This window comes from Heteronotia binoei, chromosome 13 (genome assembly GCF_032191835.1).
Source record: "Heteronotia binoei isolate CCM8104 ecotype False Entrance Well chromosome 13, APGP_CSIRO_Hbin_v1, whole genome shotgun sequence".
In the NCBI taxonomy this organism is placed as follows: domain Eukaryota; kingdom Metazoa; phylum Chordata; class Lepidosauria; order Squamata; family Gekkonidae; genus Heteronotia; species Heteronotia binoei.
In genome coordinates, this window is record NC_083235.1 from 34667117 (window position 1) to 34692495 (window position 25379).

General features: G+C 42.2%; 1 protein-coding gene across 1 annotated transcript; it reads right to left on the reverse strand.

The window, feature by feature from the left end:
* Positions 1 to 1245: 1245 nt before the first annotated feature.
* LOC132581761 (keratin, type II cytoskeletal 5-like) lies at positions 1246 to 24954 on the reverse strand. Its single transcript, XM_060253166.1, has 9 exons — positions 24208 to 24954; positions 14509 to 14723; positions 12666 to 12726; positions 11547 to 11642; positions 10080 to 10244; positions 6500 to 6625; positions 4274 to 4494; positions 2191 to 2225; positions 1246 to 1602 (listed from the first exon to the last, which is right to left on the reverse strand). Exons 1-9 carry the CDS (start codon positions 24790 to 24792, stop codon positions 1259 to 1261), a joined length of 1848 nt encoding a protein of 615 aa, XP_060109149.1. The 5' UTR covers positions 24793 to 24954; the 3' UTR covers positions 1246 to 1258.
* Positions 24955 to 25379: the final 425 nt, after the last annotated feature.

The following is a 25379-nucleotide window of genomic DNA, read 5'->3' on the forward strand; positions in this document are numbered from 1 at the left end:
TTCACATGTCACATAAAGACTTCACAGACTGATCTGTTCTTGGACTAGGCCCATTTTGTGAGGTAAACCTATTCTGAGATATTAGGGGTGATTGTCACAATCTACAAACTGCAAAATCTTTGCTGTTGTTCTTTGCTGTTTTATACTCTTATTTTTCTTTAGCTACAATTAAGTCCCCATCTCTTCCTGTTTTATTGGTCAGTATCACAAAATGGAACCATCCAGTTCTAAGAAAAAAGGTTTTAAGAACTTATAAAGGAAAAGGGACAAACTAAGTGGCTGTTAGCTGTAGATCTATACAGCAGGAATAGCAATTAAGTGAAAGACAGCTGCTCTATAACCAACATTCCATTCAGCACAATATCTAAGAGTAAACTGGCTGGCCCTCTGTGGATGATGGAAGCCACACAATGAGCTCACCCATGGACTAGGTAGGGATTTCTACCCACTTGCGGGGTGGGGAGAAATGGCTTTGTAAATTAACCAAAAGAAAAAGAAACCATAAAGATCAGATGGAGCAGGATAGAAAATGGCCAGAAGGATGAAAAGTTTGGAATGGCAGAGCGTCAGCCAAAGGGAAAAAAAATGGGGCAGGGGAGACGGCATGAGCAAGAATGCTGAACCACTGGGATCTTTGAGACTCTTGGAGGGGGAGAGGCAGGGGTCAAAACTATATCCTCCCTCATGCTTCTTCATGGCCACCAGTTTGTAAAGCTCTAGAATTGGACAAATTGATAGAGTGCACTGCAAAAGCAGCAGTTGTCAGCTTTCTGCAGGTTATCTGGAGAACACACATCTTGAACAGGTATACCATGTTGTGCCATGTTTTATGTGCCACTTTAGAGACTATAGGCAGGTGATCACACTCCCTATATACTTTTTTTTTAAAAAAAACCCCCTAATTTCCCTGTAAAAAACCCTAGCATATTAAGGTTAGGCTCGAAAAACATCTCCCTAACATTCCAGTTTGGCATTTGCTAGGAGGTTATGAAGAAATATCCAGACATATGAATACACACCCCCAGTGGAAATGGCACAGCTCAGGAAAAGCTGAATCACATGATTCTTCTGAGCACAAGTTTCAGTTCCGAAGACAACACAGAAAAATGAAAGGCCTTTCTTTCTTGCATTTCTTGAAGTAGGATGTTTGTGGGGGATAGTGACCAGTAAGGAGAACAAGTGTGGTATGCATTGTGGGAGGGAGCGCTGTAGTTTCATGAAGCAATGAATGATGGTTTTTAAAACAACAACAACAACCTTAACTACTTATTCTCTTGCTTGATGTGGATGATGCAAATTTCACACTTGAACTTCCCCCACGATAGCCATATCCACTGCCCCCAGTTAGGCTGCCCCCACTGCTAAGTCGGCTGATTCCTCCTCCTCCAACACTGATGCGTCCATGTCCACCACCACCACCACCTCCCCCACCAAGGCTCAATCCACTTCCCCCAACATCGTATCCACTTCCTCCTCCCATATTGTATCCACTTCCTCCTCCAACTCCATAGCCGCCGCCTCCTCCTCCAACTCCGACTCCATATCCGCTTCCTCCTCCAGCACCGTATCCGCCGCTGATAGAATTGGAACTGCTGATCACAGCTGTTGAATTAAAATAAGTATTAGAGATTTACACTGTGGTTCCACCATGAGTGTTATGTTGCATCATTAACTGAATTAACATATTATCAAAGGGTCCATAGAAATATTTTTCAGGGTTCAGATATGTATTCAGTTCTGGTAGGGCTTTTTGGGAGGAAGTCCTTTGCATATTAGGCCACACACCCCTGACGTAGCCAGTCCTCCAGGAGCTTTCAGTAGGTCTTGTAGTAAGAGCCCTGTAAGTTCTTGGAGGACTGGCAACATCAGGGGGTGTGACCTAATGTGCAAAGGAGTTTCTGCCACAAAAAAAGCCCTGAGTTCTGGGAATTTATAGTATTTTGGAATAATGAGGTAAGAGAGAGGGTGTCTCCTTGTGCATTTTACAAGTTTTATAAATCCTTTTAATTTCTTTTCTGTAATTGTATCAAATGTGTTATGATATATATGTTTTATCATATTTCAATAAAAACAAACTAACTGGAAAAAAGATTTTATGTTGTCCAACAAGTGAAAAAAACCCAAATGAACCAAACCCTTGATGATTTATTAGTTTAATACTAGTTTAATAATTTGTTTAAATATACTTACAGATATTGACAGGAGTTTGACACTCTCCAGACATCCTAAGGAGAGAAAAAGACAACTCACTGAAATAAACAACGAATGCCAGGCAACTGTGTTTCCCTCTTTGGTATAGTTATTGGCTTAACTAATAGGGAGAATGAGTTTTATGTAATACAGCAACATTTCTGCAGGAGAGTTCCAGCTAGAATCGCATGCCACCCTAAGAAAACTTGAAAAATACAGACTGTAAGCAATTGGTTAAGAAACCAGCTAAATTTCTAGAGGTTCATTTCAGTAAACACACAAACTTTTAGTATCTTGGGCCATTGCTTTGATATTTGTTGAAGTTTTGGCTTGTATCTGGCTTCAGTTGTATAACAGACCATTCTAGAGCTTACCACAGAAAAAGCCTGTGACCTAACTGTTGCCATATGAAAAATCCTCAGAGAATGCACCATAAGAAGGCTGTCTGAAAATCGTAGCTGGAACTTGCAAGTATACTACAACATGCAGGCTGTTAGTCTGAGGGTCCTAGTCTGTGAAAGGCTTTAAAAGTTGCACTGAATATCAGAAAACATACTCTCAGACTCTCCGTGAATACTGTAGAATTCAGTCTCCTGAATTTCCAACAAGACACACAGTGTTCTCCAATTTTTGGAAATACATATATATTGACAGCGAGGACAGTCAACATTTACCAACGGTACCTCTGTCTTTACAGAGATTCACAAAGCAAAACAAAACAAAACAAAACCTCAAGAGCCCATTTCTACGTATGTGTCCTTGGACAATAATCATACTGAGTTCAATAGGATTTGCTGCCAAATACATATGCCTGGGACTGAAGCCCCAAACCGTGAGCACTACTACCTGTCCCCACATTCTGATATCATTGAGCGGGGGACAAAAATATTCCCTCAATTTCTTCCCTGAAGGAGGAGTTGGATTCTTTCCCCACAGATTCTACCCTACTCTCCATCAGCTTTGAGGGTGTTCAAATATCAGTGAATCCAGACACTCCTATGGCTCTTGATTTGCCTCCACTACCACATCACCCCAAGTAGCAAAAGTGGCTAAGCAAAAAGACAAAGTGACACCTAAGTGGTATGACTCTTGGGGTCACAGCAATATCTCATTAAGTGAGCTAGTGTTTCCAAGAGATGCATGGCTTGAGCCATATATGACCTGCACCAGTATTCCAGAGCCTAGGAGGCCTCTAGTTAGCCTTTGAGGATCATCTCAGAAGGCTTAAATAAACATGATGAAGACTCTGGATAACTGTCTGTCTGTGAAATGCATATGGCATGTATGTGCAGCCATGATTTGAATCAGAGCTGTGGAAGGAGGGGAGAGAGGATTATAACCCTTCAACCTATGGGCTTCATGAGCTACTGTTAACCTTTTAAAAGGTGGGGGACTGTCTTTTTCGCTTCTTCTTAGCTAAAAGGCCAAGAACCCTAGCCTTCTATTTCATTTGAGAATGGTCTATAATTTTAGCTTTGTTCTTAGTCTGCTATCTATTGTAAATTCTGGAGACTACAGGAATTGCAGGTTTAGTTTGTATTTTATCTTAAACCCTATATTTTGTGTAGTTTTGCCTTTTATATTACTTCATATTGTCTAAGAGTTTATGAGCTGTATAGATGTACCTTTTAGTAACTGGAAATTGATCATGTCCTTTAAACTCCACCTCCATCCCCATATCTTTAAGCCATGGCTTAAAACCAAATCATGGCCTCACATCCATACAACTTGTCTTTTCCAAATGGTTCCTCTGTTGGAGAACCTTCATCATATCTACTAGTGCCCTAAAATCAGTTTACCTCCTTCTGGCTTTAGCCTGTCTCTAACACCTCTGTCCATGGTACTGATGCAATTACAGATGATAGGTTCTAGTACCATTTCCTCAGTCTTTGCTCCTACCAATAGGATCTACTTAAACTCTTGAATTAAATTCTCTGTGGTTCTTCCTCCTGTACTGGGAAGTATTGTTCCTGGTAGAAAAGGACAAACAGCCCCATTCAAAACATCAGGGCCTCCACATTGCAGGGGTCTTGTGCACCCAGCTCCATATTCAACCAAACATGGCTGGTTGCTCTGCACCCACCTGCTCTCCTCTCCCTCCAGCAGTGTTCTATAGGTGGCGATCTCAATGTCCAGAGCCAATTTCACATTCATTAGCTCCTGATAATCACGCAGTAGGCGAGCCAGCTCATCCTTGCGGGTCTGTAGGGTAGTCTGAAGGTCAAGCAACTTTGTCCGAGCATCTTTGAGTGCCAGCTCCCCACGCTGCTCAGATTCAGCTATGGAAGAATGTAGACCGTTAACCTGAAAAATGAAAAAATACAGATGTCTTCTTCAGTTATGAGTCATGAATCACATGCCTTGAGTTCCTCACTGTAGCCCAAGCACAATTCAGTTTTAAAATTTAAAAGGCTGTCAGAAAATGGCAGAGACCACCTGCGTGTCAGATGGCATACTACTCAAATAATAATGCAGAATCTGCCAAAAACCCCTTTTGATAGCACAGGCCCCACTGAAATAATCCAGTGACATAATCTCCTTTTAGGCTTTTAGGATGGGCCATTTTTTTCCAAACTGCCTCAAAGATGGACCCCACCTAGTGGGATGGCTGGTACATAGGCCTCATGTCCCATCCCTTAATAGAGGAAGCAGGCATTGTCATCCCCTCCACTTTGCTGCCACTGCTCACAGTAGGTAAGGATGCTGTTCTTATTTAGGGAACAGGAAGAGGGAGGCAGCATTATGGAGACTAGGGATTACCCTAAAGTACTGTGACTGTGTGGAGAAATACATTTTAAGTAGGAAGAGTTGAAACAAAATGAAGCACATACATAAATGAATACTGTGCACAGAGCACGGAGCTTTTCAAGACATAGCTAAGGCTGTGTCCATCAAAACCTGAAGCATCTCACCTCCACATGCCTGTATTTGCATTCCTTTATTTATATATTGCCTTTCTCCCCACAGCTGGGACTTAGAACATCATCCCCTCCTCCATTGCCTCACAACCTTGTAAGGTAGGCCAAAATGAGAGTTTGTGATGGGCCTAAGGTCACCCAGTGAGCTTCCATGGATGAAGTGGGGATTCAAACCCAAGTCACCTATGGTCTTAGTCCACCACTCTATCTGATACACCACATGGGCTTTACACTGTGGATCCTTAGCCTAAAATGTTAGGGAAAGATTTAGTCATGTGAGATTTCAGTATTCTTACAATGGCTCTCTTGTTCTCTTTTCATTTGTCTTTCTCTTGGCTGGTCTATTGGAGGATCATTTTTTGTATTTTACTTCCTCCTCTTCCTCATATTCACCCCATTCCTGTGCAAACTACAGGGCAATCCTAATCAGAGTTACATCTTTCTAATTCTGTTGAAGTCAGTGGACTTAGAAGAGTGGGATTCTGTTTAGGATTGCACTGCAAATGTACTAAAGCAGGGGTGTCAAATATGCAGCCCGGGGGCTGAATCAGGCCCTCGGAGGGCTTCCGTCAGGCCCCCAAGCAACTGTCTCTTGTCTGCTTCCTTCTCCCTCTCTCTTGCTTCCTTCTGCATCTCAGCTTGCTTTACAAGGCTTGCTCAATCGCATAGGAGCTACAGAGCAAAACTTCATTTTTTTCCATTGGCTGAGGCTCCTCCCCCTCCTGGTCCCCTGGGGAGGGAAGGAAAGAGCCAGAGCTTCCTTTGCCCAGTTCCTGGGATCCCCTGGGAAAAATACAAAGAAAGCACCTTTAAGACCAACAAGTGCTAATGTTTTAAGCATGTTTTATTTTAAGTGGTCTTTTAAAGTTGTGTTTGTCTATGTCTTTTAAAAAGTTTATATCTCTGCTACCTAATCTTAAATAGGTACACACATGGCCTAGCCCGACACAGCCCAGCCCAGCAAGGTCTCATTTATATCAGATCCAAGCCTCATAACAAATGAATTTGACACCCCTGATTCTGAAATCTTGTGATTGAGTGGACATGTCTCAGCATACTGAACATAAGAGAATGGTCTGATGGCCTATAATCTGGTTCAACCACAGGGCATCTTTGGTTCTGTATATAGCAGGATGGGAGATCATTTGGGAATTGTAAGTAAGACACTCTGTCTTTGGAGGAAGAGTGAAATACAATAAAGGAGAAGGACTTAGAAATGGAAACTCATTGAAGTGTACTATGAAACTTGTCCAGGATGGACTGAGACTATCCTAGAGTTCCACAGCATTTTACAGGAGATGTGAAACCTTGAATGGCACATTGTTATTGGTTCTCAGTCAGTTAGTTTTGCCAAGAACAGCCCTAAGGTACCGAAAAAGGTTATGTCTTACCGCTTTCTTCACAATTTCAATTTCAGCACGAAGTCTTTGGACAATCCGGCTCAATTCTGCAATCTCATCTTTGGTGCATTTCAAGTCATCGCCATGTTTGGTAGCCGTGCTTTGGAGCTCCTGGTACTGATATTCACAAAGCAAAGAAACAAATCATTGCATCTATGCTAAACAAGTTTTTCTTGACTTTTTAAAAGAGTCATAGACTAGGTTTTGATTGGTTGCAGCATTTTAATAAAGTAGCTTGTGACTTTCTAAAAAAAAGGTCAGCTGCCTCCATTTCTATACAGAACCTGAAAACTGGGCACATTCTGGTAGATCCTGCTAACCCCCCTCCACTTTCTATTTTTAAACTAGGTTTCTGACAATGCAATCCCATACGTGTTTATTCAAAGTAAAATTCCACTGTATTCAATGAGGCTTACTCTGAGATAAATGTCCATAATTCTCATTGGCTGAAATTTCATATTGCATAACCTTTTTTATTCCTACATTTCATCATTATGGAGCAATCACAGTGAAAACTTGGGGGGGGGGGGGGTCTACTGTGAATTTACTTCTTTTGGATATTTTTAATCAGGAAATAATGGTTTCAAATGCATTTTCAACACCTTGTTACAGTTTCTTATGCACATTTGTCCTTCATGTGTAGAACTAATACATATAGAGTTCAAAAGGGAAAAAGTGAATACAGATGAAAGAAATGAAACTTTATATGGTATGTGAGCAAGAAGAAAAACTAGTATGTTGGACACAGAAAGAAAACACAGCAAAACATGGTTCATTTTTACATCCCTCCTTTTCAGCAGAACTGGGTCACAGGAACCATATCACTCCGGTCTTGCTCATATGAGCATATGAAGCTGCCTTCTACTGAATCAGACCCTTGATCCATCAAAGTCAGTATTGTCTACTCAGACTGGCAGCAGGGTCTCAAGCTGAGGTTTTTCACACCTATTTGCTTGGACCCTTTTTAGTTGGAGATGACGGGGATTGAACCTGGGTCCTTCTGCTTATCTTCTGCTTCATTTATGCTAGTGCCCCATTTGCTTCCAGGACCAATTAAAGGTGCTGGCATTGCCCTTTGAAGCTTCAGTTAGCATAATTTAAGGACTGCTGACTCCCATGTGAACCTAGCTGACCACTCTTGTCATCTTCACAGGGTCTCCTTTGGGTGCCCCTGCCATCTGAGCCTAGATGGATGGCAGCCTGAGAAAGGGTCTCTCTGGTCTTAATATTGAAAGTTTGGAACTCCCTTCCAAGGATAAGTTTATCTGTCCTTCTCTGTCATTGTTTTCCATCATAGGGGAAGGGATTTTTTGCATAGTTCAGTTTTTCCTCCCCACCTCCTCTTAGCCTCCTCTGTTAAGTTTTGTTTTAAATATTTCATATATTTTAAACACAGTTTTAAAGTTTGAAAATAAGAGAAATCATGCTGGATCAGGCCAATGGCCCATCCAGCCCAACATTCTGTGTCACAGTGACCAAAACCCAGGTGCCATCAGGAGGTCCAGCAGTGGGATCAGAACTCCAGAAGCCCTCTTACTGTGGCCCCCTCAAGCACCAAGAATACAGTGCTTCACTGCCCCAGACAGAGTGTTCCACCTGTACCTTGTGGCTAATAGCCACTGATGGACCTCTGCTCCATATGTTTATCCAATCACCTCTTGAAGCTGTCTATGCATGTAGCTATCACCCCTTCCAGCAGCAGTGAATTTCATGTGTTAATCACCCTTTGGGTGAAGAAGTATTTCCTTTTATCTGCTCTAAACCTACTGCTCATCAATTTCATTGAGTGTCCATGAGTTCTTGCATTGTGAGAAAGGAAGAAAAGTACCTTTTCTCCTACCTTCTCTATCCCATGCATAATTCTGTAAACCTCTATCATGTCACCCCTCAGTTGTCATTTCTCCAAGCTAAAGAGCCATAACCTCTTTAATCTTTCTTCAGAAGGAAGGTATTCCATCTCCTTAATCATTTTAGTTGTCCTTTTCTGCACCTTTTTCAATGGTATAATATAAAAAGAATCCCTTCCCTTATGGTGGAAAACAATGGCAGAGAAGGACAGATAAATTGATCCTTGGAAGGGAGATGCAGTGACCAGAATTGTATACAGTATTCCAGATGAGGCTGCACTATAGGTTTATACAGGGCTTTGTTTTCTGTTTCCCTCCTAATGATCCACAGCAGAGCATTTGCCTTTTTTAAATTGCAGTTGCACACTGAGTCAACATGTTTTAACAGTGCCATCCTAGACCAATTCCACAGTTGCTGTTGCTCTGCCCCCAGGCTTCTGCTTTCATTGGATCAAGGGATCAATTCCCCACCAGTTGCTGCACAGCCACATTTTGATCCACAGCTCCCTCCAATTTCCCTCGCGCCTACTTGATCTTGTTTTTTAGTGATCAAGTAGATCTGAGGAAATTGGAGGGAGCTGCAGGTCAAAATGCGGCCATGCAGCAACTGGTGGGGAATTGATCACTTGATCTGATGAAAGCAGAAGCCTGGGGGTGGAGCAACAGTGATTGCAGAATTGGTCCTAATCAAAGTTACAGTCTTCTAAAGTCATTGACTTCAGTGGACTTAGAAGAACGTAACTCTGATTCAGAGTTAATGTTTGGAATGTTTTAATGTTGGCCCCTTTGGGAATCCTAAGTTGGGTGGAAAGGTTGCATAGACATGTTTTAAATAAAAGAGCTCACAGTGCATAATTTGCAGGTGGGATCCTTAAGTATGTGCTGATATGAAGGAACATACTGAGTGGCTCAGGCAATTGCCATGAATGTGATGACAGGGCCAATGACAAGGTTCCTTCTCCACTGAATATCAACAGGTTGGAAAGGAGGGTAGTGTTGCCAAATAGTTCTGTCATGCATATATTACCTGAGCCATGTGGGAAGATATCTTAGAAAGGGGAGATCAAGTTTCTATGGGTGTCGTTTTGACCCTGAGATCACAGTAGTTGAAAAACATGTTGTGTTTTAGTGATTCTCTAAATCAGTGCATCAAAAAACAAAGAGGGCTACCATGTTACAAAGGGGCTGCTGTTTATTTTGTAAGACAATTTCTAATGTCAGTTTCATTTTCTAAAAACTTAGGAACTGATTGCTCTACTGTTTAAGAAGGAAGACCAAAAAGAAATATTGTTGATGTGATGAATAATACCAAGGGAAAAGTCAGCAGCAAATCTGATCTGAATACAGATATCTTAAACTTCAATTTGGGAACTGAGAACCATGATATTACAATATTTATTTATTTAATAAATACCTCCCACCTTCCTCCCCAGTAGGGCCCCATGGGAGCTTACTGTGTTCTCCTCTCTTCCATTTTATGCTCACAACCATGCATGAAACTGGACACCTATAATACTGGATCTTGGCTTCTAAACCAATTGCTGCCTTGATTATACTTGTAACATTTCAATTTTCAGTGGAACCTGGATGAGAACACTGGATTACATGATGAGTTCCAAAGTGAATTTTGGTCTTCTTTGGGAATTCACTGTCAATTTGGAGGAAGTGTTGCAAGCCTGGGTGAAATGTTGTGCCTATTCTACAAAGAAGCCATTCTGACTCACCTTGCTTTGGTACCAGGCTTCTGCCTCAGCTCTGCTTCTGTTGGCAATATCTTCATACTGAGCTTTGACTTCAGCAATGATGCTGTTCAGGTCCAGATCTCTGTTGTTATCCATTTGGAGGATGACGCTGGTGTCTTTGACTTGCGACTGCACCTGAGCAAGTTCCTGTGGGAACATAAGAGGTGCTGAATTAGACCAGTCATCCATCTAGTCTGGGATTCTGTTTCACACAGTGCCCATCCAGTTTTTGTCTTGGAGGGCTCAAAAAACAGAGCGTATAGAGGCCAAGGCCTCCCATTGACATTGCCTTCTAGCACTGGTTTACAGCCTCTAGATAGGGAGGTTCCCTTCAGTCACCATGTCCAGTAGCCATTGATGGCTCTACCCTCCATGAATCTGTCTAATTCCCTTATAAAGCTATCTATGCTAGGAATGACAAAAGCTTTCAGTTATCACTATCTTAGCCTTTACATCCTTCGGTATGGGAGAAATTAAAGGAAACTATGAATACACCCCAAATTCCACCCCCCCCCCCCCCAATTTGTTTCTCAGTTTTCTAGTGGCTTTATTGAGCCTATTTTGTAATGTTTAAGCAATTTTTCATGGAATTTATTATTTTATTTAAATAACGTATACTCCGCTTTTCTCTCCTATGGATGCTTGTGGTCATTTACAATAACCGCAAATCCAGTAAAACAAAAACAGCAAGCCAGCAAAGAGAGGCAACTATTAGCCACTCTCAAAAGCCCTCCTAAACAATTCATCCTTGCAGAACCTTCTAAGCAACAGAAAAGCAGGCGCCTTTCCCACATTTTCAGGAAAGTCATTCCATAGTGAGGAGGGGACACCTCCAAAAAGGCTAAAGACTGAGTAGAGGCATCTTTTACACATCTGCATGATGAGGGGATGCAGAGAAGACACTAGTTTGATTACTGGGATTTAACATGGTAGAACTCCTCTCCTCTTGCATGCCCAAATATATATGCCAAGGGATTCACCATGGCAAAAGGCAGCATGCCAATTCTGAGGATACTGCCGCAGTGGTGAGATGATTAGTCCTTAGCTCCAGACACTGGGTGTCCTCGACTCCACTGATAAGGATGCCATGGTGGGCACTCACTATCTTTATGTGCAGAGTATGCTGACATTCACTCTCCAAGAGATTTCTGCAACATGGAGTCTTTGCCTCACCCACCACCAGTATCCCACCCATCAGAATTATTTCAACTACTGTTAAAGAACGAGCAGCTTGAAAAGAAAAGGCTGCTTTGGGTTAGGCTGCTTTCTTTACTATAGCTATCGGACGAAACGATGGCTCAAGTTATTACCAGGTTGTCAGCAGCTTTTAAGTTCATTTGGCTATCTAACTCCAGGTTTTGGTTTCCATGCAGTTATTTTCCAGATGTATTACAGGTGATTTAGGAATACACTGGCATGCAGGAATAAGAGGGAGGGAAGAATCCTTACCGCATCAAAGAGTGCTCTCAAGAACTGGATGTGCTGTGTCAAGGAATCTGCCTTGGATCCCAGATCAATCTTGTGCATGTAAGAACCATCCACATCCTTCGGAGGAAACATAAAATTACTTCTAGTCAGCATAAGCAGAACAGCAAAAGGTTTTTTGGAATCTAAATTGGACTAATGCTTGCAAATGGTCACAGCATGAGGTGTAAGCTATAGAACATATGTATGTGGCATAGAATGGGAAAAGGTATGGAAATCGGTTAGTGTGGGAACATCTTGAGATAAAGAATAAATCTCGTGTTGCTCAAAATTCAATTTTACAATCAAAATCTAACATTTTACATTTCAAAACATCTAACATTTTGAAATTCTAGATAAGAATTCTGAAAATATGCTTAATTGCAGATGGCTAATGTTCAGTTTAAGTTTTAACCATAACTAATGTGCCATATATTTCCATTGCTATCAGAAAATGAGAGAAGGAAGGTGACCTGGTATAGCCCCATCTCATCTGAGTTCAGAGGCTAAGTACAGTCCATGCTTAGAAGGGAGACCACCAAGGAAAACTCTGCAAAGGAAGACAATGACAAACAACCTCTGCTTCTCACTTGCCTTGAAAACCCCTTGCTGTGGTCGCCATGAGTCAACTGTGACGTGATTGTGCTTTTCAGGCACACACACATCAGAAAATGAAGGCAGCCAGCATTTGTTTTACAATATTTTTAGTGAAAGTTGAAAATCAAGGATCTGTTAGTATTAACTGATGTATATTGATATCATCTAGGGCTTTTTTTTTTTTTTAGCAGGAACGCACAGAACATAGGAATACAGTTCCGTCTGGCTTGGCATCAGGGGGTGTGGCCTAATATGCAAATGAGCTCCTACTGGGCTTTTTCTACCTAAAAGCCCTGTGTGATACAATGGTGATGTCAGGGGGTGTGGCCTAAAATGCAGAGGAGTTCCTGCTGGGTTTTTTATACCAAAAAAAGCCCTGGTGTCATCGTATCTCTGATATTCACAACTGTTCTTCTGTAGCATAGCGGATACATATTTAGAGTCCCAAATGCACACATGCATCTGCTATAAAGTCAGAATGGTCATTTTTAAGTCAAGATCACTCACTTTTTTGAGCACCACAAAGTCGTTCTCACAAGCTGTACGTTTGTTAATTTCATCCTCATATCTGTTAGAAAGAATTATTACTGTCATTACCATCATCATCATCATCAACAACAACATCATCATCATCAACAACAACAACAACATCATCATCATTATATTGCAACATACTGAGTTAGATCCCATGGAAAATATCTGCATGTACAAGAAGGAGGTGATTTTTGCCAATCCCCCTCCTATGGCAGCCCTTTGGTTGACCTTCATGCTGCTCCTAGAGGTCCCTGGTTACCCAGAAGTAGCATTTTGAGGGGGTTTCAGGCTGCAGTGGGAGAAGGGAGGCAGGGAAGTCAGTTTTGTGCACAAAATTTAGAAGATATCCAACCCAGGATGTATTCTGCCATTTTCATTGTCTGTTTTCCCTTGATCTAATCAAGTTAGGCAAGACTGGAAGACAAGGGTTGACTCAATCCCTTGAAAGAAAGCCCACGTTTCGGCAAAGAACTTCAGTTATATTTGAGTGGACATATAAAATAAAAATAAATAAATATTTCCTATAAACTTGAGATTTGGAGTAGCATCTGATGGTGCAGATTAAGAAACATGGTTTCAGAATCACAAAGAGGCTGCTTATGGCTTAGATCCACCAGAGCATTTCTGTGGAAGGGGGGATTTCTGCCCGTGGAGCATGACTTTCTCATCTCTTGGCTCCCAAATGCAACCCCCGAAGCCCCACTAAAATAATCTTCCTATAGCATTTCAGAAGGCCTCCGGGGCTGAGTGGGGAGGTAAGGAAGTCACATGATTGCATTTGAACCTAGGGCGCTAGTTGTAGGGGTGAGAATGGTACAGCAGGAGAATCAGAATTTACAAACCAATGGTTCTTACATCAATGAATACTATGCTACCAAAATGCATGTCTGAGTTTGGCCTTCATGGAAGCAAAAGTATTAAGGTGTGCAAAGAAGAGTGATACAACAAAAGGAGAAAGATAGGTTGTCCAGGTGCAAGGAATGGCAATGCAGAAGGCAGATAAATTGGTCCAGAAGAAAGAGGGGAAAGGACCAGATGTGCAGTATAAAGAAATGGAAAGATAAATAAGGGGACAAGAAGAACTGAGACATACATTGGGAGCAGAGAAACTGAAAGACTAAAATTTAGCTATATAAGCCTAAAGCTGAAGTAGAGAGTAACAGGGTAAAGATGTGGATCTGCCTTATACTAAGTCAGACTCCTGGACTATCAGGGTCAGTACCCTGATTGGCAGCAGTTCTCCAGGGTCTCTGGTAGAGGTCTTTCACATTACCTCTTACCTGGTCTTTTTTTAAAAAAATGGAGGTGCCAGGGACTGAATTTGGGACCTTCTACATATAAGACAGAAGTTTTACTTCTAAGCCTTGAACCCCAACCCAGTATAAAAAGTCTAGGAGGAAGCACTCTGGGGGGTATGGGAAGACAACAAATACAATAGCTGCAGCAACAGGCTTGTAAGAGAACATGGACTTAAAGCTGTTTAAAATGAAGATGCTAGGATTAGGGAGAATTGTTTGAACATCCTGTTGAAATGCTCCATACGCGTTATCTAAAATGTCATCAGTATATCTCAGCATGTGTTGGTGGCATAGGAACTTTTACCTACGGTATATTTGGTGGGACTTTTGGTTACACAGATATTCTAATGCTTTTAAAGATTTCTAATTTTAAAAAAATGCTGAAAATGAAACTGCTGAAAAGAAACTGATGGCAGAATTTGCCAAATAATTGCAAATGGACCACACAAATAGCTTTGGTTGAAGACCTAGTTCTATTCCCAGAAGCATTCACGGAGGTTCTTTGCTATCTCACATACTTGTTCTTGAAATCCTCGACAAGCCCTTGCGTGTTCTTCAGTTCAATATCCAGGTGGTTTTTATCAGTGATGAGACTTTCCAGCTGCCGGCGGAGACTGTCGATATAACTCTCATAGAGGGGCTCGAGATTGTCCCTCAGAGCTGGAGTGCCCTGCTGATAGAGCAAGTCCCATTTGGTCTCCAGCACTTTGTTCTGTTGCTCAAGGAATCGTACCTAAAGGGGTAGAGAAAGAGACGTTAGTTATAGAACTTTCTCCAAGAGCCACAACAGAGTCAAATCACATATGCAGGTGTTCATGATAGGGATGATTGATTTGAAAGTGGTCAAAATTAGCAGTTACACATGTGAATTCTGAGGGGTCACATCCAGTGAGAGCTTGGTACTATGGATGTCCCTGAACCTTTGGTCTGATTCACAGGACATGAATACCAGAAGACCCTGATCTGGATGGCCCAGGTTAGCACAACTTCATCAGATCTCAGAAGCTAAGCAGGGTTAGTATTTGGATGGGAGACTACCAAGGAAGTCTGGGGTTGCTATGCAGAGGCAGGCAATGGCAAACCACTTCCATTTGTCTCTTGCCTTGAATAATTGTAAATCTGCTTTGATTTGATGGCACTTTCCACCAATACCAGAAGAAGTACAGCCTCAACTCTGAACCACAAGCACTCATCTCAAATGAAAAGGCATTGAGAAATGAAATGGGATATAGAGAAGTGTTTGATATTTTTGAAAGCTGATGCAGTATAGTACTTAGAGAGTCAGATTAGGATCTGGGAGATCCAGGTTTAAATCATCACTCTGCCATGGAAGCTTACTGGGTGACTTTGGGCCAATCAGAAACTCTGTTCCTAACCCCACCTCACAGGGTCGTTGTGAGGAAGAGAGGAGAGGAGAACAACATAGGCTGCTTTGAGTTCCCACTGGCGAGAAAGGTGGAGTACAAATAAAGTAAATAAATAAAAATAATATTTTAACAAATTATTTTTTAATTTAATGTCAATTATTAAAATTGATTTCTAGGAAACCATTAAAGTACTCTACATCATAACAGTCATGTTAATAACTTAATGACAGTGAGCATTATGTTAGTAAATTTAATTTACAGAATCCTTTCTAAAACACAACATCCATTCTTGGAAATGATGAAAAATTATTTGGGGAATATATGAATTCTCGTTTCTGCAAGCAAATCAGAAACAAATTTGTTTTCACTGTATTGCCAATATCCCACTGTTTCCAACAGGGCAATGCATGCTAATCAGGATAGGAAACTATGGGAGAGAACATCAAGAAAGTCACCATTTTTCACAAATGTGTATTTAAACATGCCCATCCAAAGCTAGTACTCTTTTTGTTTTTGCCCTGTTCAGAATTACAGCACAGCACTACCTGAACCCTATCCCTCTCTCTCTTTTTTAAAGTATGTCATCACTAGCAATGAAATCCTAAGCAAAATTACACCCTTCTTATGTCCATTGAAGAAGAAATTGGATTTATACCCCACCCTTCATTACCCAAAGGAATCTGAGTGGCTTACAATCTCCTTTCCCTTCCCCTCCCCACAACAGACACCCTGTGAGCTAGGTGGCGCTGAGAGAGCTCTCCCATAATTGCTCTTGAATGGAACAGGTCTGAGAGAACTTGTGACTGACCCAAGGTAACATCAGCACCTGCAGGTGGAGGAGTGGGGAATCAAACCTGGTTCTCCCAAATAAGAGTCCAAGCACTTAGCCATTACACCAAACTGATGCATCTGAGGATCTGTCCTGCCTCTCCCCTCCCACCGCAGCCCATTGACCTTCATGAAATGCTGCCCCTGAGGGTCAGGGGCCTGAGGAATTACACAGGGTGAGGGTCTGCAGCATAATGGGGGAATCACTAGAAATTGCCACTTTAGTTTGGATCCAGTGCAATAGGTGGGCTCTTTTTGTTTGTTCCCTTCATTTACTTTTCTCCCCAATGGGGACCCAGAATGGCTTATAACCTTCTCCCTTTCATATCATAGCTACCCTGTGAGAAGGGTTGCCAGGTGGCAGGTCCCCCATGGCCACCAGTGGAGGATGGGGAGGATAAGGTTGCCAGATCCAAAGCTGGAGATTTGGGAATGAAGCCTGGGGAAAGCGAGGACCTTGGTGAGGTACAATCAATGACAGAGACCACCATTTTCTCCAAGGAAACTGATCTCTGTAATCTGAAGATGTGCCATAATTCTGGGGGGTCCCCAGGTCCCACCTGGAAGCTGGCATTCCTACCTGTGAGGTAAATTAGGCTGATCCAGCAGGAGTTCATTTGCATATTAGGTACATTAGGCCCACCAGGAACTCATTTGCATATTAGGCCACACTCCTTGATGTCGCCACTGTTTCACACAAGGCTTTTTTAAAATAAAAAAGCCCAGTGGGAACTTATTTGCATATTAGGCCACACACCCTGATGCCAAGCAAGCTGGAACTGCATTCCTGTGTATTCCTGCTCAAAACAAAAAAAAGCCCTGGGCTGATTTTCCCTGTAGAGAGCCTAAAGTTTTACATGGAACTCTGGGAAATGCAGTTCTTTGAGTCAGGCAAGCTAATCACTAACAGAGAATTCTCAAGGTTCTCATAAAACCACAGTTCCCAGGATTCATTTGAGGCTGCCATGACAGTTCTTCTTAAGGCCTGGTTGGTATGTTTATTCATAAAGCCTGAACTAGATTTGGGGAACTGGGTGCGTTTTCATTTCTATCTACTAGGGAGGGCTCTTAATTATTAGATGAGACACAATTTTTTTGGTAATCCCAAGGCTCTGCATGTTCTTATCTTGATCATAAAAGCATTGTACTTGGAGTGAGCAGAATGCATGTTTTAAATCTGTGGGAACCTCATGCAGAACATGAATCTGCCAAAGACTTGCTGGGTGACCTCAGCCAAGGAACTGCCTGTCTCACAACATCAGCACCTTCATTTGTGTAACAAAATGAATAGCAATTAAGGAAATTAGCCTAAAGGGTTGTATGAAGAATGGCTATTATAAATGTTTTATTAAGCTTGATGTGAAGCTATAGTATAGATCAGGGGTGGCCAAACTGCGGCTCGGGAGCCACATGTGGCTCTTTCACACAGTGTGTGGCTCTTGAAGCCCCCAATGTCCCATTGGCCAGCTTGGAGAAGGCATTTGTCTCTTTAAATCACTTCTTCAAGCCAAGTCAGCTGGTAGCTTGGAGAAAGCATTTAAAGTTAAACCTTCTTTCCACCCCTTCCTTCCCCTCCCCATCTATTTGCTTCCTTCCTTCCTGTCTTGTGGCTCTCAGACATCTGTCATTTATTCTATGTGGCTCTTACATTAAGCAAGTTTTGCAACCCCAGGTATAGATTGCCAGATGAGCCCTCCATTTGGGCCTCTGGAATCCTTAGTTGCTCAGTGGCAAGGAGAAGAACCTTCTCCAAGTAGCTGGAACTCCGCAACATTTGAAGAAAACCCTCATGTGTTGGGGGTGGAGTGAAGGAGCTGAAGATTTGAGCTATTAATGAGCACAAACACCCAGAAAGGGTAAAAGCTTTATCATATTCCCAGGTTGAGAGCAATTTTAGATGTTATCTGCAGTGGAGGAACAGGACATGCAAGTTCTCTATCCACATCTAAAGCACAGCCTTTGTGGCTCCTCATTTCAGAAACGCAAGCTTCTCAGGGTTGGGGATGCAAAAGCTACATGCACCCATGGGACATAGAGATGCCAGCCTCCAGGCAGGACCTGAAGATCCCCTAAAATTACAGCTCCTCAACAGACTACAGAGATCAAAATTCCCCTGGATGCTGTGGAGGATGGACTCTATGGTATTGTATCCCACTGAGGTCCCTGTCCTCAGGCTCCACCCCCAAATCTCCCGGGGAATTTCCCAACCTGGAATTGGCGACCCTACCGCCCACCCCACTCCTCCAGGGGCTGAGAGGACCAAGCAATCCTACATTGCTATAAGGGAGCACACCATTATTTAAATTGTGTCTCCTGTTCCTGCATGGGAGGATAATCTCCAAAGGGATAGACAGGGCAGTGATATTATTTCATTTGTACACCCAAATCTATTTATTTTGTATGTATTAAACATTTATACCCCACTTCTTCCCTCTTTGATCTTATACCAACTACTCTGTGAGGTACATTATATGCTGAGAAAAAGTGACTGGGGCAATGTCACTCAGGAAGCATCTATGGCAGAGTGGGTGTGTTCGAACCCGAGTCTCCCAGATCTAGTCTGACCCTCTGAACCACACATAGCTATGCAGAAAGCAAGAATGACTGTGCAAGTGTATTCCTTTTTTGGTCATTGGCGGGAGTCAAGGAATAGCCCTGGAAGTCCCATATTAGATTGGGCAAGGAAGCACAAGCCCCAGGGATTTTTTTGAGCAGGAACGCGCAGGAACGCAGTTCCAGGTGGCATGGTGTCAGGCGGTGTGACCTAACATGAAAATGAGTTCCTGCTGGGCTGTTCTACAAAAAAGCCCTGTGTGAAAAAATGGTGCAGTCAGGGTGTGTGGCCTAATATGCAAATGAGTTCCTCCTGGACTTTTTCTACAAAAAAAACCCTGACAATTCAACCCATCCCCTCCAGCTTAATTTCATTTCATCTCCATCTCCAGTTGCAACCTCCCCCCACCTCCCCTGCAGCCTCTCCTCAGCCATCCCACTTCCCACTTATTACTAGCTCCAATACAACAAATTATCAGAGAGGACTGAAACCAGGAAAAAAGGGCACACTTTCAAAACATGGTCAAAGCTGATTCTTAACATTCTGAAACATTTTGGAATTAAAATATAAACATTCCTTTATTCAATTTTTATTTTTGTTGTTTCGATGTTTATACCCACCCCATTCTTCTCCAATGGGAAACCGAAGCAGCCTACAACATGGTTCTCCCTTCTATCCTCACAGCAACCCTGTGAGGTAGGTTAGAGTGAGAGGGAGACTGACTGGCCCAAGGCTACTCGGCAAGCTTTTATGATTCAGATCCCCCAGATTCTAAACACTAACCAGTGCAATCCTAAGCACAGATCCTTCTAAACCCAATGACTTCAATGGATTTAGAAGAGTGTAACTCTGCTTAGGATGTCACTGCAACTGCCCTAGCAATCTTCTTGGAAATCATAGAATGGGGTCCCTGCCATGCATGGCATTGCGTTGTTTTATAGGCTTTCCTTAATGAGAACCATTTAGTTAACCATTTAACCATGTCTTCTCTCAGAAGCTGTTATTTAAATTAACTTTATGCAAGTTATAACAAGCTAACAAAGCCATAGACTATCCTCATCCAGCCATTCCCTCCTCCTCTACTAAAAGGTAAAAGTAGTCCCCTGTGCAAGCACAGAGTCACTACTAACCCATGAGGTAATGTCACATCATGACATCACTTGCCAGACTTTTTACAGGGTGGTTTGTCATTGCCTTCCCCAGGAGTTTACTACACAATTTTAAACAGGGAGCTTATTTTGCTCATTTTGGGAGAGTATATTGGAAAAGAAGCAATACCCTAAAAGGGGAACCCACTGAAAGGGTGCTTGCTGGGCATGAAGCTGGCATGGTAATTGACAAGTATTGGTACATTCCCCTAAGGCTGCTGGCATTTGTCCGCTAGACAGATACTGACACATTTCCAAGGATTCTATAAAAAAATTCACAAAACCCTCCTAACATCAATCAGAACGATTTGTCTTTCTGTCGATTTTTCCTGAATGGCTCTAATTCAGAAATTACCTGTGCTGTTGCAAAAATTTTGGCCACCATTCTCCAACACAACTCTGGCTATGCTTGATTTTATGTCTAACCTAAGTTCAATCCTGACTTATCTTGTCTATCCAAATCTTTTTCTGTATTTTATGCTATGTCATTAAAAGTTTGAAATGGAAATTGAAAACAATTCAGATGTTTGCATAAAGTGCCATCAAATCACAGCCAACTTATGGTGATCTCATAACGTTTCCAAGATGAGATGTTCAGAGGTGGCTTACCATTCCCTGCCTCTGTGTAGCAACCCTGGACTTCCTGAGGGTTCTCCCATCCAAATACTAACCAGGACTGACCCTGCTTAACTGCCAAGATCTGATGAGATCAAGCTAGCCCGGGCTGTCTACACCAGGGCACAATTAAGGTGGGAAGAAGAAGAAAAAGAGGAGGAGGAGGGTGATATTGGATTTATATACCACCCTATACTCTGAATCTCAGAGTCTCAGAGAGGTTACAATTTCCTTTACCTTCCCCCCCCCCCACTACAGAAACCCTGTGGGGTGGGTGGGGTGAGAGAGCTTCTTGCAGCAGCTGCCCTTTCAAGGACAACTCCTGTAAGAGCGATGGCTGACCTAAGACCATTCCAGCAGGTGCAAATGGAGGAGTGGGGAATCAAGCCCTGTTCTCCCAGATAAGAGTCCGCACACTTAACCACTACACAAAACTGGCTCTCTTTGGATATTATATGTTGACCTAAAAGGGCTGGTTTTATTGTTATTGTTATTATTGCATTTTAACCACATCTCTAGGTCCATCATGAGCCACAGCCTTTCTTGGACCACTTAATTTCAGTCTGTAATTGAGAAGTGGCGTGCTTGAACATCTCCCCATGTAAACAGCTCCTTGTACATACATAACCAGCATGTGAAAGGGAAGGCTAGACTAGAATATGATGTGGTTGCTTTCTGTGTGCAAGGAGTTTCAAAGAATGAAGGGAAAGCCATGCTGGATCAAATCAACAGCCCATCGACTCCTGCATCCTGCTTCCTGCAGTGGCCAGCCAGATGTCCTAGAAGGACCATGAAAGGGACACTGCCTCCATCTGCTGCTGCCTCCCATTATCAAGGAGGGTTTCTGCCTCTGGACATGGATGTTCCATTCGGTCTCTGTGGCTAATAGCTGACATAGTTATCTTCCTTGAATGCCTTTGAAAACTATCCATGCTAAGGCACATAATTACATCCACTAGCAGTGAATTCTACAGTGTAACTGCTTGTTGAGCTCCTTGCCTGCAGGTGAATAGTCCAAGAACTCATCTCTCGTGTCATTTATTCTTAATGAGTAATTTTGGGGTTTAGAGATAGTAAAATAAAGTTGGGATGCATTGACATCTTTCCAGTATTGAAAAGGATCTCAGAAGGAAGAGAAGTAATGGTGTTTCACTCTTGAGGACAAGAAGAAATTATTGTACACAACAAGGAATTGGCCATATATTAATCATTGGAATTTCATAACCATCAGAGCAATTCAAGAAATAGCATATGTCACCAATCCAGCCCAGTTCACATGGCTACCTAGCAATAGGCTCTTCCCGTTTGGAGCCACTGCTCTCAGGCATGACTAAGGTAACACCAACAAAATCCAAGGAGAAATATAAAAGAGTAGTGTGAAATATGTCTTTTAGAAATGTTGAGCATTTTATTTGCCTTGTCAAGGTTATCATGGCTGGGGGTGGGGTAGTATATTTAACCATAGTTTATTAAACACGATTGCAGGGAACCCGCTAAAATTGACTGATTTTGCAAATGTCAATTAATTCTACAGGATTCCTCTTGCACGTATCCTATGCCAACCACAAGTAAGTTTCTATAATCACACGTCCACCTAGCATGGTATTTAATCACATGCTTGCATTTATGTGTACAGACAGAGCAGTTACATACATGTGAATGAAACAAAAGATATGTAGGTTCTTCATGTATTTAATGTATTTGTGGATTTTTATGCTAGTTTACATTTTAGTATAAAGCAAGGTGTTTGAGATAGTGAATGCCTCAATTTTCATTGTCTTCCTTAAATTGAAAAGCAAGACATCCAATTCCCATGAGCCTTCAAAAGCACATAGAAAGATCTTCCTGCTTGCACCCCATCACCTCACTGTTCTAAAAAAAAACCCCTCATCTCATGAAAATCTTCTGCTTAGAATATATTGTCACAAAGCTCAACAGAACTATAATCAAATATCTCTCAGCAACATCTCTCTCTCTCTCTCTCTCTTTGCACCATCAAGTCACAGCTGACTTATGGTGACCCTGTGGGGTTTTCGAGGCAAGAGAGGTTCAGAGGTTGTCTTCCATTGCCTGTCTCTGGACTTCCTTGGAGGTCCCCCATCCTAATAGTAAACTGTGCCAACCCTGCTTAGATTCTGAGATCTGATGAGATCAGGCTATCTTGGGCTATCTTGGTCAGGAGTCAGACCTCAGGACACTGGGAACAGAAATGCATAAGGAATATCCCAAACCACTTATTCTAGAGTAGTTAGGTGGTTTGTAGCTTATTTTCTCATTTAAAAGCCAATTAATAAAGATTACGAGATTTATTGTCATGTATGATGTCGTGGGTTAGAGTCCATAACATCATGTGCATGACATGAATTCTCAGTTAACAGATGCATGCAGAGAGAGAGAGAAAGAATATGTGAATCCTTCGTTAATAAAAGAGAGGCATACTTTGTAACACTTCTATGTAGAGAACTCAAAAGTATACAATTAAAGCAAATTGACTGTTCATATCAGTGCAAACTTTTACATTTCATGCCCCCTCCCACTCATTCTAGTCTGCTGAATGAGAATTCACTTCATGCATCTGATGAAGGGGGCTCCAGCCCGCAAAAGCTGATGCTTCACTAATGTCTGTCAGTCTTCAAAGCGCCACTGGATCCCCTTGTGTTTGTCCCATGATAGGTTAATTGGGTTACCTCATTGGAATTTATTCTCCTGGAAGTAAATATGGTGGCACTCTCAATGTTGAATTTGCCAGTAAAGTTACTAGTGGTACTAGAACAAGAGTGTTTCCATATCATAGTAACCTTTCATTTAAATGGAGCTGCCATGAGATAATCTAGCCATGTGCCCATTAATTATATCTGAGCATCTCAGAATCAGAGAGATAACTTTCCTAGATCTTGTTCTAGAGATGGTGTGGACAGGACATGGGACAGTCCACATGCGCTATACCACTGAACATAAAAAGGTTATCACTATCCCTGTAATGTTGGCACATATACCATTCTCTAGACATATAAGCATTAGAAAGTGTTAGAACAAACTTTTAAACTTCTGTGGCCAATAATATAACCCACAAACAGCTAATGTTGAGTACCTCAGCATAAACAGTCAATGATCCACTCATGGAACAGTGTGGTACACATAGTCCTTAGAACAGAGGTGTTCAAAGGACAAGTATGGCAGTTTTAGTAGCTTAGAGATAACCATCTAAATTATGATTGATTTGACCTCATTCTAATTAGGCCTGGCCAAAATTATTTTTCCTTGTACATGAAAAATGGTAAAAATTATAGAGCTCATTTCATTTCATCCAAATTATTGTTCCAAGACAGGATAACCTATACCAATAGCATTCTGGACAGGTGCTTGTTTTGATAACTTCCAAAGGAAGGATATTCCATAACCTCCTAAAACCAGTTTATTCCATTCATGAAATCCTCTCATAGTTAGGAGGTTCTTCCTGATCTTCAGCCCATCTCTACCTTTCTGTAGCTTAAAGTCATTATTAAAGACCAATATGTCCTTTCTTAGGACCAAATGATGCTGCCCTTCTTATGCCATGAGGAAGATCTGTAATACACATCAAAATGACCCATCTCAAAGCACTGCTATAGAAGGCAAAGTCATTTTCATTTACAACTTTTAAGTATCATAAAACCATGTTCCCCTCCTTTTTAAAAATACAACTCACTCCCCATTTTGTCTCACCTTGTCAATGAAGCTGGCAAATTTGTTGTTGAGGGATTTGATCTGTTCCCTTTCTTGCATCCGAACCCTCTGAAGCTCAGGATCAACTTCCGTGTGGAGTGGAGTCAATAAATTCTTGTTCACAATAACATTATGGATGCGCCCATGTGGTGGAATGGGCCCAGGGCCCGAAATGGCAAATCCTCCAGCACCAAAGCCTCCTAGGCCTGCACCACCTCCAAGGCCTGCACCACCACCAAAACCTGCACCACCACCAAGGCCCATACCACTGCCAAAGCCTCCACCACCACTGCCAAAACCTCCATAATTTGCAGTACTATAGCTGCTGAATCCTAGACCACCACCACCACCTAAGCATCTTCCACCGAAACCTCCTCCACCACCAGAAACTAGGCCCAGAGATATCCGCTTGCTTCCACCAAGGCCATAGAGACTTCTGCTGCCAAAGCCACCAGTTAAAGCTCCCGTTCCTCCAAGAGGAATGAGGGACGATGAGCCACTGCTCGCTCTGTAGCCACTGCCAGAAACAGAATAGCCCCTTCTTCCTCCTGTTGACAATGATCTGGAGCTGAATTGCCGGCTCATCGTGGCTCCGTGGGAATGGTAGATTTAGTAGAGCAAGGTTATGAAGCTGGAAAAGAAGAGCAGCTTGAGAGGAGACCAAGAGCCCCCTGTGATGTGGGAGTGGGAGATTTCTCCTTATATCTGTTTGAAGAGCTGGGCTTGGTTGCATGGGAATGGGAAGATTAAGAAAGAATATTCATTATGGGCTTGGCTTGCCTTCAAGCAATGAGTTCTCCACTAACGGCTCAACACCAAACGCAAACACACCTACCAGGTAGCTTTCATTTGTCGAAATTGCTTGCTTTGCAATACTCACCTGCCTGCATCTCTTTCATGTTAACCGCTACTCCATTGCTACCTTCAAAGGGGTTTAAGCTACAGAACACTAAGCAGATAACGCAAGGGATGCTTTCTTCTGTAACGATTAACAGAGTGTTGCACTGAGAGATCTAAGGGCAAATTGTAATGAAAGATGCTCTGTAGAAGAGGCGATTTGATATATGATACCCCTGTAGAGCCTTTGAGAATATCAGAGGTGAAAAAAAGAGGGAGGGTGAATTTCAATGCAGTTGCAGAAATTGAACAGTCAAGGAGAAAGATCTAAAAGG